Source organism: Terrapene carolina, unplaced genomic scaffold, assembly GCF_002925995.2.
Source record: "Terrapene carolina triunguis isolate 2854851 unplaced genomic scaffold, T_m_triunguis-2.0 Scaffold66, whole genome shotgun sequence".
Classification (NCBI taxonomy): Eukaryota; Metazoa; Chordata; order Testudines; family Emydidae; genus Terrapene; species Terrapene triunguis.
The window spans coordinates 88,759,506-88,779,258 of record NW_020664417.1 but is presented as its reverse complement, the minus strand read 5'-3'; the positions used below and the strand labels follow the sequence as shown (position 1 = coordinate 88,779,258).

The window sequence follows — 19,753 nt, the reverse complement described above, 5'->3', positions numbered from 1 at the left end:
TGTTTTTAATTCATGTGAAATGCTTTGCATATAGGAAACAATGGAATTTTACATCTCAGTTCAGAAGTCTAATGTGTTTGGAATCTCTTAACTACAGCATATTACACTTTCAATTTTAAATACGCTCTTGCTGTTCTACAAAAAGTCTGAATAATTTAAAGGTTTTCCCCCCCTCTATTCTGCACCTGAATAAACAATGAAAGTCGAACAGCTCCTCAAATTAACATTTTATGTAATGTAATAAAACAAAGATGTAATACACAACCACTGAAATTTATACAATGGTAATCTAAATGTCATATCAGAAAGTCAGTTAATTCCCTTTCATTTTCCCAAAGAGAAATGAAAGTATTTACCAGTGAAATGAATTGCAACTTCCAATACCATTTTTGGTTGCAAATCTATATTTGTTGTTCCACTGAGATCTAAAAAGTTTGTGCCAAGGGGAAATTTATTTTGGAGAGATATATAGATATAAATGTTGCAACCCCAAAAAGTTACAATAATATTTAATGGCCAAGATAAGGAGCTGAGTTTTATCATGGAACTGTAGGATGGGGGGAGAAATAGACAAGTCAATTTGAATCTCCATGTGTAAGATGAAATGTAAATTTGTTAAAAGAATTTAGGTGATTAGGTAACTGAAGTGTGAAGATATATCCCATTAGGGGTGTCATGCCAAATTAGCATTACCAGACTTTTAACGACCTCCCATTTGTATAATCCCTATTTACACTTGCACCTGATGTCTGTAGTGGGACAAGGGGCCAACCATTTTGCAGTATCACAGTCATTCTAAATGCACTGTTATTAAAAGAAAAATGTCAGATACTTGTATAAGACACCCCAGATTGTTAGTTCATCTAGAAAAGACAGACAAGTTCAGATGAAAAGGAATTAATACAGAAAATTACCAGTATAACTTTATTAGAATTGATTTTGATACTTTGCATTGAAAATATAATATCACTGCTATTGACTTATATTTTTTCTTCCAACGACTGTAATACTGCTGGAATGTTGCTAACACAGTAAAAGTTGAGGCTCTATTCATTTAAAAACAAATCTGGTCTCCTAGCTTGCATAATGTGATGTTACTGGGATAGACTAAGGCCATGTCTATGGTACAAAATTATGTTGACCTAGGTTACATCAGCATACAGTCACTGCAGTTATTAAACCGCGTGTGTGTGTGTGCACACTTGGTTCCTTGCGTCGGCGGCGCACGTCTTTACCAGGAGTGCTTGTATTGATGCAGAAAGCAAATGCAGTACACAGTGGGTAGGTATCCCACTGTGCAACTCACCACCTTCTAGTGCAGGGTCTTTTGGGAAGTTCTTGCAGTGCCTGATGGGGACGAAACAAGTCATGCAGGGGTGACTGGGAGCATGGGGCCAACTTTCCATAATTCAGTGTTCTCCATCCCATAATTTTGTCTTCAGCCCAAAATATTTTGTGCCTTTTTTTTTTTCTTTTCTTTTCAAAATGCCATAAAATCACCTGGCTCTCCTCTCTGTCTGCCACCTCTGACAGAAGCATGGAGCCTGCACAGCTCTGCACTATTATTATGAGCGTTGCAAGCACAGGGAGCCTGATCCTGCAGTATTTGTAGAGCCACAAGAGGACCCGCATTGAACAAGGCGATTCCTAGGAGGCTAGATTGTTATGGGACATAGAAAGAAACAATTCAAGGTTGTTGGTGGTGTTCATGGAGCAGCTGCAGACAATGGAGCGCTGGTTCTGGGCCCGAGAAACAAGCACTGACTGGTGGTCTCATATTGTCATGCAAGTTTGGGTTGATGAGCAGTGGCTGCAGAACTTTCGGATGTGCAAGGCCACATTGGTGGATCTGTGCGCATAACTTGCCCTAGCCCTCCAGCGCAGGTACACCAAAATGAGAACTGCACTGACAGTGAAGTGAGTGGAGATTGCATCATAGAAACTTGCAACTCCAGATTGCTACTAGTCAATCGGGAATCATTTTGGAGTTAGGAAATCCAGTGCAGTAGCCATTGTCATGCAAGTGTGCAGGGCCTTTAATTGCCTTCTGCTACGCAGGACTGAGACTCTGGGCAATGTGCAGGACATAGTGGATGATTTTGCAGCAGTGGGGTGATAGATGGCATGCATATCGCTGTTTTAGCACCAGAGCACTTTGCTACAGAGTACATCAACAGAAAGAGTTACTTTTCTATCATTATGCAAGTGCTTTGGAATCGCTGGGAACCCTTTATTGACATCAATGACGCGTGAATCTTTAAGACTATCTCAACAGTAAAGTGTGCAAAAATACAGAATAGTTCTCAAACACAGAAACTGCTCTTTAGTATTTAAGTTCAGTCTTCCCAGTGCATGGAAGGATAAGAAGAGCTTCCCACCAGTGGCTCCAATGCACTCCCCCGTCAGTATTTAAAAAACGAAACTTCCTGTTATAGCATTTAATTAAAAAAACAAAAATCCTTTTCACCTGACAGTAAGAGTTCATATAGTGAATACCAATAAGTAATGGATGATTGCATTTGTAAATATTAAAAGATTAATAACAGGTCATACACTTCAGACTGTCTTCAGAAAATTGTATTTGCAGTTGTGCGTGGTGGACCCTAATCTCTGCATAATAGCAAATGTATTTTTGCAAGTGCAACTTGTATGCACAATTTTTCTAAAAATCTGGCCCTTTGGCCTGTGCCTACCAAGATGTGCAGTTGATAGTTACAGTAATAAAAAACACTGTGACAGTATAATAGAACTGCGAGTCATTCCAGGCAAAAATAGGAAGGGAATAAAAAATATGCAAAAGTAAATTTATAATTCTTCTGATGCACTCAGATTATTTTATATATTATATAAGAGCAAGCAGTCTCAACATTTTTAAAAAAACGTTTTAGTGAATGATCATGAAATATACTAGATATGTAGTCCTGGAGACTGAAGTCCATTATCCACACAACAGGAACAACATGCATGGTAATAGAACAAGCTTTGCCACGCTATCCTGACAATGTGGCTCAATCCTTTTGTGGAGGTACCACCTTTAGGGGTGCAATGGTAGTTCAGTCTTCATGCTCGTTTAGTTCTTCGTCTCTCAGCTGAAACCACCAAACTCGCTCACCAAAACTGGTAAAGTTAAGAGTATGCCTTACTAGTTTTTTTTTGTCCAGTCTAGTTTTAAAGACTTGCTTCCCTTGTGCGACTGTATGATTGTCAATTTTCCAGTATTTCTAAAAAAAATTAAATAGAATCAGTAAGTAATGATTCATTGCATTGCATGCTAACCCACAACGATGGTGTCAACATTAGTCTTTCCTTTTAATACCTGGGTGGTGATATGTTCACAATCTAGAATATGGTTAACGCAAGCACAGTGCTTCCTTTGTGGTACTGTGGAAGCAATAGCTTTAACCTTTAGTCAGTCTCCTATACATATTATCCAACTAAATTTGTACGTTTGGCATGCCAAGTCTTTTCTAGTTCTTCATGCCCATCTCCCTTTTAGATGCAGAGTGAGTTGAAGAGAGCCAGAAAGCAAGATCATATTAGTAATTATTGCTTATAGAAACACTTCTGTGCTTTTATCTTCTATCTAAACCAAATTCCAACTGTAAACGTTGTTAGTAGTATTAGTATAAAAGATTTATGGCAAAACATGGCAAGAAAATACAGCACAAGTAAAATCATTCATGAACTGAAATGGAAACCATTTAGTCTAAGCTGCAAAGAAATGTTCTCTTTTACGTTTACTATTACACATTGGTCTCTTTCTTCATGGAGACCTCCACCGGATTCAGCTGATCTAGAAATATCCATCTTTATCAAGTGTTATTTCGCTGTTTATAACAGAACTCTGTGCAGAACCAAGGCTCTCATATCTATCACAACATGGAAAAAAACCTCTTCCTCTGTTTCAAGATGTTAACCAAGGCATCTTCATACTAAAGCTAGCAAGCATCCATTAGCTCTCTTCAGCTCAAATCCCATTTTTCCCTTGCTCTGTCAAAAATGTGAATGATGGAGCAAGGTCTTCTTGGAAACCATGAGAAACAAACAACCCACTTTGTCTCAAGCTTTTCTCACTGCAGCATTTGAGCAACCCCTTGTTTCTTACCTGCTGGTAAGAAAAATGTTTTGATTAGTTTACCGGGGTTTCTCTTGGTGTGCGTGTGTGTGAAGGACTTAGTTAAAATTTTTTTTGATGGTTTACATTTAGTTTTAAAAGTGGTGAGGTCTGTGGTTATTGATTCTTATCTCTTGTGGAAATGAGTTCCATTGTCTAAGTCCTGCTGCCGTGAAAGTTCTGCACTCATTAATTTCCCCTTGTTGGTTGACGGTTTCATTGTTCCAGTAAAGTGGAACTGCTATAATAGGTCACAGTTGGAGAGGGGAGGGGAGAGGAGGCAAAATGTGGCTAGAACCAATCCCATGGAGGAGTTAGACTGTCATGACAATGACCTTGAACTGGACTGTGCTTAAGTAGTTGTCAGATCAAAGAGGTGAGTACTGGAGTGAGGTGACTAGTGACCTTTGTTGTCAATGGGATGCTGTATCTCATAACAACTGGTTGCTTTTCATGATGTGGCTTTGTGCCTCGACATTGAGGAGTTTTGACCAAGGCTGAAGGTCATGAATGTATAGATCAGTGTGGGTGATAAAATGGGGGGCACAGTCTTCTGAGCAGTTGCATATGGAAATGAGTATTTTTATGCTATAACTTTGGTAACTATTCAGTAACTTTGAAGAGCCCAAAATGATCATAGAAGATTAGGGTTGGAAGAGACCTCAGGAGGTCATCTACTTCAACCACCTGCTCAAAGCAGGAGCAACCCCAACTAAATCATCCCAGCCAGGGCTTTGTCAAGCTGGGCCTTAAAAACCTCTAAGGATGGAGATTCCACCACCTCCCTAGGTAACCCATTCCAGTGTTTCACCACCCTCCTAGTGAAATAGTTTTTCATAATATCCAACCTAGACCTCCCCCACTGCAACTTGAGACCATTGCTCCTTGTTCTGTCATCTGCCACCACGGAGAACAGCCGAGCTCCATCCTCTTTGGAACTCCCTTCAGGTAGTTGAAGGCTGCTATCAAATCCCCCCTCACTCTTCTCTTCTGCAGACTAAATAACCCCAGTTCCCTCAGCCTCTCCTCATAAGTCACGTGCCCCAACCCCCTAATCGTTTCCGTTGCCATTCGCTGGACTCTCTCCAATTTATCCACATCCTTTCTGTAGTGGGGGCCCCAAAACTGAATGCAGTACTCCAGATGTGGCCTCACCAGAGCCGAATAGAGGGGAATAATCACTTCCCTCGATATACTGGCAATGCTCCTACTAATGCAGCTCAATATGCCGTTAGCTTCTTGGCAACAACGGCACGCTGTTGATTCATATCCAGCTTCTCGTCCACTGTAGTCCCCAGGTCTTTTTCTGCAGAACTGCCGCTTAGCCAGTCGGTCCCTAGGCTGTAGCAGTGCATGAGATTCTTCCATCCTAAGTGCAGGATTCTGCACTTGTCCTTGTTGAACCTCATCAGATTTCTTTTGGTCCAGTCCTCCAATATGTCTAGCTCACTCTGAACCCTATCCCAAGGCTGCTGACCAGTTTCAATATATGGAGGCAGATGCTCTTGATAGTGTGGAATTTTATAGAAAAAACAAGATCCTTAAAGCTCTTTTCTTTTTCTCACCAGCATTACCTCAGACCTGCCTGGGTTCAGCTTTAGCTAAATGCTGATTTTGGCTAGGCAACAAAGATATTTGGGTTGTGCTGCTTGCTTATAACACACAGCAGATGTAGAGCTGGATGTCGTCTCCATAATGCTAGCACTTCAGTCCATGTTGTCTTGTCAGCCCCTCTAGTGGCTTTGTAGAGATGATTGATTAATAATATGGGGGACAGAATTAGGCCTTTGGGGATTCTTAGAAGTCTAGGAATTGTTTCTCATTCAGATTCTTTGGATTTCAGATAGCTCTTTGCAAAGACTTCAGACAAATTCTTTGATTTTTATTTTTTTTTCCAGGAATCTCTCAAAAAAATTTTTACACTTCCTTTTTCAGGCTCAGATTCAAGAAAGCACATGCTTTAGCTAACTTCCAGTAGGGATGCTTTCCTGAATCAGGGACTCAGTCACTAAGGGATTGTACATTCTCCATGTAACTCAATAGGTTTGTTTAGCTAATATCGTAGGTCTAATATGTTGTGGATCTTGAGTTTCATTCTTGGGATCTGGACTTCATAAATTCTAAGTCTTATTTTTCTTCAGTTGAGTGTAGCTGCATTGCAGAATTCAAAACCCTCCTTCCCAGGCTCAATGATCCTGCTCTGTGTACCTCAGGACTAGGAGCTGCACAGGGGATGTCGAAGTGCCCCTCAGGTTATGTGCAGTCATTCTTCAGAAACTTGGAGAAGACCAAAGTAAACAAACAGAAAAACATTAGAATTCATAGTCCCATTCTCAGAAATTAAATTCAGAACCAAGAGCATGATAGAGCTGCAACATTAGCACTAGACCAATTAGTCCATTAGGTTACATGGAGAATTTACAGGCAGTTATTGACTTCTATAGGGAAAAACCCAGAGCAGTTATTGAAAAGGGAGTAAGAAACAGCATTACCCCCTGCTTTCTGTACCCTGCAGAATTTAGGAGCCTCTTTCTCCCCCCCCCCCCCATCAGAAGACAACAGTATTAACACACAATTCATTATCTTCATTCAGAAGATATAATACCTCTGATTAAACAAGCATATTTTTTCTTTTTTTAAAAAGGAAGTATAGAGTAAAGACTTTTGTTAAATTAAGATTAAGGTTGCTATTTAAAAAAATCTTCAAAATTGAGGAAATGAATAGTGAAGGTTACTGACTACATAATTAAAATAATACTGCCCTTAATAAATGGTTTATCAGAAATCTACCTAGAGGTGATAGTCAATATTCAAATCACAACTTTGACTTTGATCCACTATATACAAAAAATTTAAACAGTTTTTCCTCAGTGCATGCAATTATTAGAAATATTTTAGCTGTTAATTTAAAAGTAAAATTGCTACATTACATTAACGTTAAAAAATCATATTCAGACAAAAATATCCCTTTTACAGCAACCCATAAAGAAAAATAATTCAATATATTTTAAGTCATTATAAAATATACCTAAGAATTTAATATAAATTAAATATTTGCACATTTACAGAAAAACGTGATTAAAATTTTTCTACTTCCAGCAAAATGTTAACATTGTTTCTTTCTCATATATACGAAGGAGTAGATTATGAAAATCCTTGCACACTTCCATGCATGGGTCCTTCTTGTAAGTAAGGTCCTTCTGAAATCTGTAGGCCCTTCCTCAAGTTGGTGACTACATTCATCTCCCACTGAAGGTGCTGAACACTGCACAACACAATCAGCATCTTGTAGGTTTGTCCACAGGATTAATTTTACAAGGGGACTGTTCACATGCACATTAGTAGGGTGGCAAATTTGTCACAGAGCAGTCGTGGTAAATTTAGTAAAAGTTGCAGGTTCAGGGGGATATAGTGTGTGAAGTCATCGGAGTGCTCTTGTCCTAGACTAGATTAAAAATGGGGCAGAGATAAGGTTATAATGAGCATTAAGGTTATAATTGTTAGCATGTCTGTAATTGTTTTGACAAACCACATAAGATGTGTAATGTAATTTAATTTTTGTAGTTAATGACCTTAGCTATTAATTATGTTTTTTATAGCTTAGGATTTTTAATGTGCAGTTATAACAACTTTAATGAAAATTTGTTAGTGAACATGTGTGCATTATAGGGGGAGTTGGTAGTGACCTTTATATTTAGGTTGCCTAACACTTTTCATTATAAAAGATTCTTTCAACCTTTCTTCAGGAAGCTCTGCGTATGTCCATGTGATGCATTGTTTTTATCATGCTTATGATTACCTCACTTACACTCAGTTAAAACATCTACATTTGCCAGAATTATATCTAACATTTCAAACCTCCTAGCACTTCAAACAGCTGCTTTGGGGTTTTTTTTGTTTGGCTGGTTTTGTGAGATACCTCATACACCTACAGAACTAGAAATGGGTGCCATCAGAAATGGAAGATTCTGAGCTTCCCAGTGTAGCGTACAATACTTGGAGCCCTGGAAGGCTCCAAGATACTGTTAAACCATTTTAGATATTTTTTTAAAAAGCTCTTTTCAGTCATTTTTAGAAACTTTTAAAACCATTTAGCTTTTTCTTTACTTCGGAGGTCTGTATAGCTGAAGTCATGTTACCCAGGGAGCCTGCCTTTAGAGGTGGAAGGATAGGAGAGAGGATTCCAGTAAAGTGGTTTAAAATAAAGCAGACTCTAAAACACTTCTGAAATGAATTTCAAAAATACATGATGCCATGTGATATGAAAAGATTGTAGCACCTGTTGGGGATGATCTGCATAATTCAGTCAAGGTTTCATCCCTCATGAGTAATGGAACCCTCGCAAATAATGAAACCTTTATAATACATTATCACATATCATAATTTGTTTACACACACTGTGTATATGCATACATAGATATTATAGGCTGGATTCTGAACCACTGAAGACAATGGAAGCTTTGCCGTTTGTTTTTGTGGGCACAGGTTCAAGCTCTGTGTGGGAGTACTTCTGTGTGTTCATATAGAACTTGCCTTGCAAAATTCTCTTCACCCAGCTTACTGTATTTGGTGAGTAAAAATATCTTTAGTTTTTTCATGATCATGGTGGTAACGGGTGAGTGAGTAAATATTATACCCAACCTGGTAAATTTCCATGAGAGTTTTGCTTGTGTGTGTGTGTGTGTGTGTGTGTGTGTGTGTGTGTGTGTGTGTGTGTATTAATATAAATTACACATACTTGGCTTCGGTAGGACTCCTTAAAATGTGAAACAGAAATTAAATATTATATTGCTCCAGGAAAGTTGCAGTCCATAATACTTGTTTATATTCTATCTCCGTTTTTTCAATTAAATGTAGGTGAATCTGAAGTAGTTAGATTTAGTCTAAATCCACACAGCTGAGGAAACCTGTACTCTTTCTTTCTCATTTCTTTCTCTGAATTTTGACTGAGGGGCTTTTATCTCCTCCTAATCCCACCATTTCTGTCAGGACATAATCTCTTTCTCAAATTTACATTTTAATTACAAGGCCAGCTGAACTAGCTAAAATCAATAATGTCAGCATTCAGCAGCCTAACTTTCAGTTGAAACCCCAGCCTCTCTATTTCCTACTATCGATTTATCTCTTGAACACTGTCTACTTTATTGCTTCAGGCAAATAGGTGCCATTTGGTCAATTTAAACAAAAAGGGGTATTTGGACATTTTTATGATTCTTTCTAAAAGCAGATATTGGAACAAATTTGAACCCAGGTACTGTACTTCTGCTAGATAAAATACAGGGAATAGTTGAAGTCTATAGAGGAATTTTACTTTTAAAATCACATTCAGTGTCTTGTATTTATAACACAAATATAGAAGTTTCATCTATCTGCTTTGGGGGATTCTTTCTTTATCTTGTCACCAAAACTAATTTTATAAACAAATGTTAAAATGTGTACACTATAACAGTATTTGTTAATGCTGTAATAATGTATTTACCTTTCACATGTTTAGCCATCTTTCTTTTAATGGTTTAAAATAACAAATCAATGAAAAAATATTTTGTTCTTGCAACCCTTCAGAATTCCTGTATTGATCTTTTGGTTGTGATTGTATATATCTAAATGTCACATTGTTCATTTATCTCTCTTGGCGCGCGTGTGTGTGTGCGTGCGCCGGTCTAACTCAATGTGATAAGTGAGTGATTATGCTTTGCATATACAGTGTAGGAAGTTTTGGAACAAAATTTGAACTTTTTTTTTTTTTTTAATGGGTCTTTTCCCCCCCCTCGAGTATAGAACTGCTAAACTTTTTTTGAATATTAGCAATGACTGGAATATAATGCAAATATCATAGCTGTGACTTTAAATGGTGCTTTCCAAAAAGGTATTTTTATCCCCATTCCAACCTGTTTTTTTTTTTTAATCTTGTCAAAAATTGTTCTGTCCTACATTCAAGACATCATAAATTCTTCTGGGCTAATCTTGTTCATATCAAAGGGTTTGTATATTATGACTAGTTGTATATTGTGAAGGAAGTTTAGCTAGAGCAGTTAAGACTTGGGGAAGTAAAGTACCCGTATAACTGGGGAGTATGTCTACACTACAAGCATCGCAGAGGCACACCTTTAGTGCAGTAGCTATGCCACTGTAGTGTAGACACTTATTACAGTTGATGAAGGGTTTTTTCCATTGCTGTAGTAAATCCCCGCAAGAAGCAGTAGCTAGCTCGATGGAAGAATTCTTCCATTGATGTAGCTGGGTCTACATTGGAGGTTAGGTCAATGTAACTGTTGCACCGGGCATGAAATTTTTCACATCCCTGAGCAATGTATCTAGAAATTTTAGGTGTAGACCAGGCCATCTTTTATAATGGGATTGGTTTGGTTGTGCTTTGTTGCAGTGCACCTGTTTGTTGGCAAACTTCCTTAAATCACTACAGCTGATTATGATAGAAGTTAGAGATGGGAAATTCTAGTCCATCCTCTTCTGTAAACCCTTCTACTCCTGCATAGTTTCTTTCAGTGTAATGTTAAGCGCTGTTCTTCTTCGAGTGCTTGCTCAAGTCCATTTCAGTGTAGGTGTGTGCTCACTCCGAGCACCGCCACTGGAAAGTATTTCCCTCAGTGGTATACGTTAGGTTGGCTCTGATGCCTACTAGAGTTGCACCCTCATAGCGCCAGTATATAGGGCCCTGCCGTTCTACCTTCCCCTTAGTTCTTTCTTATTGCCTGAGACAGTCGCTGGAACTTCTGCTCATCCTGTGTTCATGCAAGTACTCTCCTTGGTGAACTTTGCCTTTTCCTGTATATAGTTAATTATAGTAGTTAGAATTTACAATTCAATGTTATTTAGTAGTAGTTAGATTAGAACCTTTGTTATTGGGGTTACCACTTCCCTGGCACCAGGGCATGCCTTGGTTACCCGGGACTCTTGTGTACAGCCCCTTGAGAACGCAACTACAAAGCGAGTTTGCAAAGATGTATCTGCTGTTCACCCACTGGTGGAAAGTCAAAATCACCGCCAGGTGGATTATAATTGAGGATACCAATAGCCCTTGTTGCTTCAGGTGTAGCAAGTAGTTCAGAATACACGGAACTGATGATCACGTGGGCGAGACCCCTTTCTGCGCTGTCCAGATCCACTTTTCCATTTTCCCAGGTATGTGGCCCTAGTGGATGGTTTTCTGTTCTCTAAAAGAACTTCTTGAACCAGACTTGAGCATGCTAACTCCAAGGGGTTCAGCCCTGGAGCTCCCAGGGCATAAGATGGAGGGACTTGAGGTTCGGATGATGTAAGCATCCGTGATCCTCAGAGATGAGATCCAGAAACAGAAGTAGGCTGATTGGCGTTTCCACCAAAAGATCCAGAAGGGTGGTAAACCAGTGCTTGGCGAGGCCAGGCCGGGGCTATCAGGATCAGGTTTGTGACTTCCTCTCTGACCTTCAGCAGGACCTTGTGTATGAGAGGAAAGGGGGGAATGCGTAGTAAAGATGGTCTCTCCAGGAAAGGAAAAACGCATCCGTGAATGAGCCCAGGCTGTGATTCAGAAAGGAACAGAACTGAAGACGCTTTCAGTTGTGTCTGGTTGCAAAACCGGTGTATCAGGGGAGTTCCCCACCTCTGGAAAACGTTCTTTACGATATCCGGGCGGATGGACCATTCGTGATTGGAGAAAGACCAGTGGAGGCAATCCGCTAACTTGTTCTGTCCCCCAGGGAGATAGGAGGCGAGGTGGATTAAGTGGTATATGCAGAATTCCCACAGGCAGAGAGCTTCCTGACATAGGTGGTTCCCCATTCAAGACCTTAGCAATGTGATCTCTACTCTACTTGTCATGGAAGGTAGCCTTTCTGGTGGCCATCACTTCGGCCATAAGGGTCTCGAAGATTAGGGCCCTTACTTCAGAACCTCCATACACGGTCTCCTTTAAGGATAAGGTCCAAATGTGCCCTCACCCAGCCTTCCTCTGAAAGGTGGTGTTGCAATTCCACAGTAACCAGGACATTTTCCTCCTGGTTTTCTACCCAAAACCACATGCCAACAGGTAGTAACAGAGACTTCATTCACCAGATGTCAGGTGGGTGCTGGCCTTCTACATAGAAAGAACTAAATCATTTAGGAAGACTACTCAGCTTTTCATGGCAGTGGCAGACAGGAGGAAAGGTCTCCCAATCTCAACCCAGAAAATTTCTTCGTGGATCACTTCTTGTATCCGTGTGTGCTACAACCTGGCGAAAGTCCCTGCTCCGGCCCTGATGGCACATTCCAGAAGGGCACAAGTGTCTTCAGCTGCATTTGTGGCACAGGTTCCCATCAAGGATATCCGTAGAGTGGCAACATGGTCTTCAGCCCAGTTTTGCAACTCACTATGCCCTCACTCAGCAGGCCAGCAACGATGCTGGATTCGGCAGAGCAGTGCTACAGTCTGCTTGTCATTGAACTCTGATCCCTCCTCCTCCATCTGCTTGGGAGTCACCTACATTGGAATGGACATGAGCAAGCACTCAAAGAAGAAAAAATGGTTACTAACCTTCCATAGCTGTTGTTCTTCGAGATGTGTTGTTCATGTCCATTCCACAACCCGAACTCCTACTCCTCTGTCAGAGTTAGCAGGCAAGAAGGAACTGAGGGTGCAGCAGGTCCCTATGTACTGTCACTATGAGGGCGCAACTCCAGGGGCCACCGGAGCCGACCTGACAGATACCACTGACGTAAAAACTTTCCAGTGGTGGTGCACAAACCTACATTGGAATGGACATGATCAACATATCTCGAAGAACAAAAGATACGGAATGTTAGTAACCGCTTTTTCTTCTTCGAGTGCTTGTTCATGTCAGTTCCAATCAGGTGTGTGCACATTCACAGTAGCTGGAAGATTTTTTTCCCCAAAGCAGCAACTGTTGGTTTGGCCTGGGCACCACCTGGAGTCGTGCCTTCATGGCACCCAATATAGAGCCCTGACGACCCACCACCCCCTTAGTTCCTTCTTGCTGCCAGTGATGGTAACTGGGACTTCCCCTTGCTCTTCTCTTGCTTCGACAAGTGGATTAGCAGTGCTTTAGCTGTACACTGTACATAGCTAGTTTCCAGTAGTTAGTTCTTTAGAAGTTTATCGGTGGTTCCCGCCCCCCATTTCACACACACCCCATTTGTTACCGGGGCATGCCATGATCCCCGGACTTTGAGACTTGTCAGATTTGCGTGAAGTGCATGCCAAAAAGTGACCCCCACACCACCTGCTTATGGTGCCTGAGTGAGGGTCACCAGAAAGACTGCTGCAAGATCTGTTGGGATTTCCGACCAAGAACCATTAAGGAGAGGGAGCAGCATCTCAAAATTCTCCTTATGGAGGCAGCTTTCTGACCTCAGTTGGACCCAGGCCCCGGGGACCCTGCTCTCAGCACCTTGTCTTTGCCACGAAGCCCTCCAGCGCTGTCTTTGAAGGATCCGGTGCCAAAGAAAGATGCTAGCAAGGAAGCTTGGCACCGGCATCGAGCCTCTCGGGGACATTCCAGCCTTGGGCACCGGTCCCAATTGCCGGCTCAGAAGAAAAAGAGGTCAGAGAGAGGCCAATCTCCCTCAGATGGTGATAACCTCGGCCAGGAGGGTGTCTGAACTCAAGGCCCTAACCTCAGAGACCCCTTATATAGTGTTCTATAAGGACAAAGTGCAGCTCAGACCTTATTCTGCTTTCCTCCCGAAGGTTGCATCGCAGTTTCACATTAACCATGACATCTTTCTCCTGGTGTTTTACCCTAAGCCGCACTCACTAGATGTCCGCAGGGCGCTAGCTTTCTACTTCGAGAGGACGAAGCCGTTCAGAAAATCAGTCCAGCTATTCTTGGCTGTGGCAGACAGAATGAAAGGCCTACCCGTGTTGTCACAACGCATTTTGTCATGGATCACATTCTGCATCCATGAGTGCTACAACCTGGCGGGAGTTCCCGTACCCCTGATCACTGTGCACTCCACCAGGGCGCAGGCTTCATCAACAGCATTCCTGGCGCAGATCGCTACTCAGGAAATCTGCAGAGCAGCGACATGGTCCTCCATACACACTTTCTTCGCGCACTATGTGATTACCCAACAGTCCAGAGACGATGCGGCCTTTAGACGAACAGTGCTCCAATCAATGGATGACTCCGACCCCACCTCCTGAACTTGGGCTTGTGAGTCACCTGATTGGAATCAACATGAACAAGCACTCAAAGAAGAAAAAATGGTTACTCAACTTCTCATAACTGTTGTTCTTCGAGATGTGGTGTTCATGTCCATTCCGATATCCACCCTCCTACCCCTCTGTTGGAGTGGCGGGCAAGAAGGAACTGATGGGGTGGCGGATCGGCAGGGCTCCGTATTAGGTGCCATGGAGGTGCGACTCCAGGGGGTGCCCAGCCCGACCCTATGGTTGCTGCTAGGGGAAAAATCTTCCAGCTACTGTGCACGTGCGCGTGCACCTACCTGATTGGAATGGACATGAACAACACATCTCGAAGAACAACAGTTATGAGAAGGTGAGTAACCATTTTTTTTAAAAACACTTCAGTGATGATCTCCACAATGTTCCTTGAGAGGCTGTTCTACAGTCTAATAGACCTCCCTGTTAAGATTCCAACCTTTAGCCTATATTTTCCTCTGCTCAGTTTCATCCCATTACCCGTAATTATCATTTCCCTTATCTAGCTGGTTTCCAATAAATTTTGCAGTGCTCATATCAAAGCCAATTAGAATGAATTTTTACATAGGATTTTTTTAGACAGTGTGTCAAACACAGTCACCTGCTCAGTGCTCAAGTTAAGAAATGGAAGTAATAGGTGAGCATGCTATATGTTCAGTGCTGCCAGTTAAGAAATGAAGGGTGGGATAGATGGTAGGAAAGACTTCAAGCAAACTGGGTTGTTTTCCAGATGAAGGCTGCAATAGCTTGCTCAAACTTTCCTTCCCATGGAACAATAGTTTTTGTTGTTTTGTCTTACAGTTTGTACTTGGGTTCGTGTCTCTTATAAAGATGCTTACTTTATTTGTTTGAAAAGTGAAAATGTAAACTATTGGATAAGTGCATGTCATCAGGTCTCCCTCTACTGGCTGGCCCTCCTGGAGAATCAGAGCCTATTACTACTATCTGCTAATGGAGCTGCTGTTTTAGTTCAGCAGGTAGAGGTCGATGCTTTTGATTTGCCTAATCTAATCTAACTTTCACTAATCTTAACTGTCTGTCTGCCTATGTAAAACAATTATATTGCCCCCATCACTGCAGTAGCTGAGCTTTTGATGCTGAAGCTCTTGCAGTGGGTTTGTTCCTCAATCATGTCAGATTGTCATAAGGATGCTGCTTCGGTGGACATGCCCTGTGCTTCTGCAGGCATCACCAGGTTGGAGGAAAAGCCTTGCCACACAGCTTTCTCACTAGCCATGCTCCCTAACTATCTGTGGTGGTGGTAAGGTGGAGGTTGTTGTTGGACCTGCTATGTCAGCTCTATACCACCAATGAATATCCCTACATTAGAGTTATCGCCCTGTGCCTGGTTGTGCCAAGTTTAGGTCTGCTTTGCACAGGGAATGTTACACCAAAGCAACCACAGCACAGGGGAGTCTATGGCTATTAAGTCTGTTTTCTTTCTTCTGCTGCTCTGCAACTTTATTTTTTTGCATTTCTGTATTAGATAAGGAATTTATCTTTAGGATCACTCATGGATATAATATTCATAGTTCCTTTCACATACTACTCTGCCTTGGATTAGCAGTGAGTATGGTATGGACCCTGAGAGGGCTGATGTGAGAATATTACCAGCAACAGTCATGTCAAAAAACAATGTAGCAATTTGGACATCTTTTTGTTGTTTAACTTTTCTTTCCTGGTGGAATAATACAATGTCATAATGAGGTTTTACAGTTGATAGGGTAATAATACTTGTTTGTACTAAAATAATAATAATTTCCCCATAGTAGAAATAGTACTGTATCTACTGGCTTGTATCAGTAACATGCTGGTTGATGCCATTGCAACAAAAAATAGTCAGTGATGTAGCCACAGTCTATCCACTGCTTTGCTAGCCTTACCAAACACTGTGGTGTAGTTGTAAGACTTTTCTTTTTATAGGCATTATTTTTCCCCTTCTAAACATGCTGGGTTTTTTTTTGTTGTTGTTGTTTTTTCAGGGTTGGAGCCCCAATCATCTCCGAAAGCATTAGCAAAAGGAATGGTCGTGAGGCCAGCTTTGCTGAGCTCCCAGTCAGAAAGGAATGAAGAGGAACTTGATCCAACCTGTGCCGCTGCAACGTTGAAGCTTATCCGAGATAAGCTACCTAAGTTACCATCCCTAAACACCAGGTCATGATCATTTTATTTGTTCTAGAAATATCACTATGATGTTCCTTGGCTCTGTTAGCTACAAAAGCACTCCCAGAAAATACACCCAGAAACGGGGCAGGCTAGAAGAGATTAGGCCAGGGGTTCTCAAACTGGGGTTTGTGACCCCTCAGGGGGTCTCAAGGTTATTACTTGGGAGGTCACGAGCTGTCACCCTCCACCCCAAACCCTGCTTCACCTCCAGCATTTATAATAGTGTTAAGTATTTTAAAATATGTTTTTAATTTATAAGGGGGGGGGGTCATACTCATAGGCTTGCTGTATGAAAGGGGTCACCATACAAAAGTTTGAGAACCACTGGATTAGGCTATAAAATATTATTTATTTATATTTAAAATAATATTTTTTATACCCAGTCTTAACACATGCATGATTAGAAATGTAGGTTTTGCTAATCATTTTTTATAGATTCTTTAGAAAATCTATTACTAAGAACTTATCATGGGGATCCCATCCAAAAAAAATGGTTCTGTTTGCTGGGGGAATGTTTTGGTTTGCAAATCCTAATACTAGGTTAGCAAATAAATAGTTTCAAAAGCCTTGGATTTCCTAGTGACTTACTATGTCATAAATGCCAGCTTTTGAGGCCTGTCATACTGATTTCAAAGAACTATCGTTTGTCAATGCTATTCAGAGCTTGCTGAAATTTCAGTCCTGACTATGAATTACAGTAGAATCTCAAAGTTACAAACACCTTGGGAATGGAGGTTGTTAATAACTCTGAACAAAATGTTTTGGTTGTTCTTTCAAAAGTTTACAGCTGAACATTGACTTGCTACAGCTATGAAACTTTACTATGCAGAAGACAAATGCTGCTTTAAACTATCTTAATTTAAATGAAACAAGATAGAAACAGTTTCCTTACCTTGTCAAATCTTTATTTTTAAACTTTCCCTTTATTTTTTTAGTAGTTTATGTTTAACACAGTACTGTATTGTATTTGCTTTTTTATTTTTTTATTTATTTTTTTGTCTCTACTGCTGCCTGAGTGCGTACTTCCGGTTCCAAATGAGGTGTGTGGTTGACCAGTCAATTCATAACTGTGATGTTCATAACTCTGAGGTTTTAGTGTAGTGGTAGATTGATATGCCATGCTTGCAAATCTGTGAGGGTGGACCCTAGTATTCCCTGTGACTGGAGTAACCTGCTAATGGACTGGCATCTCCCAAAATGACACTTGTACAGTGTAAAAAGCTAGCAGAAGCTGAAGCGCAACCTTGCAAAGGCAAAGTGCTGTACTCCATTAGTTTTCTGGAGGGTTTAATCAATAAGGCAATAACAAACTAAACTTAAAAATTTAGATTTCTAAATTGAAAAAAAGACACATTTGTGTGTTTTAATACTATAAGTTAGTGAGACCATCATAATTTGGGCTACTGAAGTGCTTAGGCTCTGCAACTTCATATTTTGGGTTTAGTGAATTGTTATCTAACATTGCATAACTAGTAGTGTGGCATTCTTTAGTCAAATAGTGGAAGGCCATCCCTTTACTTGCTAATGATGCCCCTGGTAAAAACCCCTTTATACCAATATACTTTGGAGTACTGTGTTTGAGAACAGCTGACAACCTTACCTTCCTCTTTTCTTTATACACTTTTGTCCGTCTGTAACACAAAACTTCTGCTAAGGGAAAGGTTGAATTGGTGGTGTCGCTGAAAACCCCAATGGTGCAAGTCTGGGAGATGGAATGCTGTGCACACAAAATAAGGATGTTGCAATCTATGTAATGACAGTACAAACATGAACATAAATCTACAGAAGCAAGACGGTTCTGAATTAGGTTTGCAATACCACCCTCACTGTGGCTTCTGTTGTACTACGCCATCTATGATCCATTATTACATCACATATAGACCTTTAGGTTCCCACAAGACTGGAGAAACATTTTTTTAAGCAGCGTGAGCTGAGTGTTCTGATAAGTTTAACTATATATTGTGCTCTGCTTGTATGACAGCATCACACTCTATATCCTAAAGAACAAACCAAGTAAAGTAGATAGTAGAAGTCCTAGTGGATCTTAGATAACGTGAGTGTTGGTGCAAAAGGTTAGAAAAAGCAGGGAAATAGTTGTGATCATTATTGTTCTCTATTGACTTTTTATTATCTTTCTCCAGTGCGTCTGCAAATCCCGAGCCAGCAGCTTCAGGAGAGCTTGACAGTGAGACAGGAAAACTAGAAGAAGAAAGAGCTAAAGCTCCTATAATACCCTTTGGATTAGATCTTTACTACTGGGGACAGGACCAGCCAACTGCTGGCAAAATTCTCAAGTAAATACAGTCTGATTTTTCTTTTAAGAAACAAAAAGATTAGTTTAGGCTGAAAGATTGTGCAGGGGGATGAACCCTACTGCTTCTTGTAATAATTACTTTTCTCCTTTCCTTTACAATAAGTGATCCATAAACATTCTTAGTAACTCTAACTTACAATTATATGGATTTTGAGAGGATAGGATTTGAATTAAGTATTTTAGTCTTTCAAAGCATATCTGTATTTATGGTAGCACCTAGTCCAGTTGAGATAGGGGCCCCATGTGCTAGCTGCTGTACAAACACAGTACGAGACAGACCCTGCCCCGAAGAGTGTGCAATCTAAATAAATAAGACCGACCAATGGTAGAAGACAGGAAGGATTATTATTCCCATTTTTATAGATGGAGAACTGAGGCACAGAGATCAAGTCGTTTGCCCAAGGTCACACAAGACATCTGCGAGCTGAGAACTGCACCCAGATCACCTGGGCCCCAGCTGAGTGCCTTAACAATACAACCATTGTTCTTACTTGTTTGGGAAGGTGCTGTGCTTTCTTGTACACAAAGTGGTGCTAGCTTTGTGGCAGGACCAGCAACACTAGGACAGTTTACACCTGCACCTCAGAGATTTGTTTCTGACAATCTTAAAGCCTATTCATAGCCCTGGCATTTTTATTAATAACCTGGCATTCAAAGACTTCTTCCACTTTTTGCTCACGTTGTAGCTCATGGGTATACATCTGCTCTCTCCAAACAAGCAGGAGATTTCCATTTCCCTGCCAAAGAATGAATCAGTATCTGCTGCAGAAATTGGCACTGAAGCACCACAAAACTGTAGGGCCTGTAAGTCCCACACTGGGTTAAAACAAGTAAAAGATTGGAAGTATGTTTGTGTTGCTAATCAAAAAGGTAAACTCTCATGGCCTCGCTGGTATTACTTTGAGTTTGCTTTCTTACCAAAGCAAAACAGCTTAATCACAATTAGCTTTGTGTGGATATCTGTAGTAATAATGCTGTACAAACAAACCATGAATGCTGC

At 40.8% G+C, this 19,753-nt stretch overlaps 1 protein-coding gene across 3 annotated transcripts in view; it reads left to right on the top strand.

Moving 5' to 3' along the window:
• The window catches only part of UVSSA (UV stimulated scaffold protein A), a 99,175-nt gene that overhangs the window by 43,411 nt on the left and 36,011 nt on the right, over window positions 1-19,753 (top strand). For all 3 annotated transcript variants that reach the window (XM_024199057.3, XM_024199056.3, XM_029910688.1), the window contains 2 exons: window positions 16,256-16,427; window positions 18,581-18,733. In XM_024199057.3, the coding sequence (XP_024054825.1) occupies window positions 16,256-16,427; window positions 18,581-18,733 (325 nt within the window). The remainder of the gene's footprint in view (window positions 1-16,255; window positions 16,428-18,580; window positions 18,734-19,753) is intronic.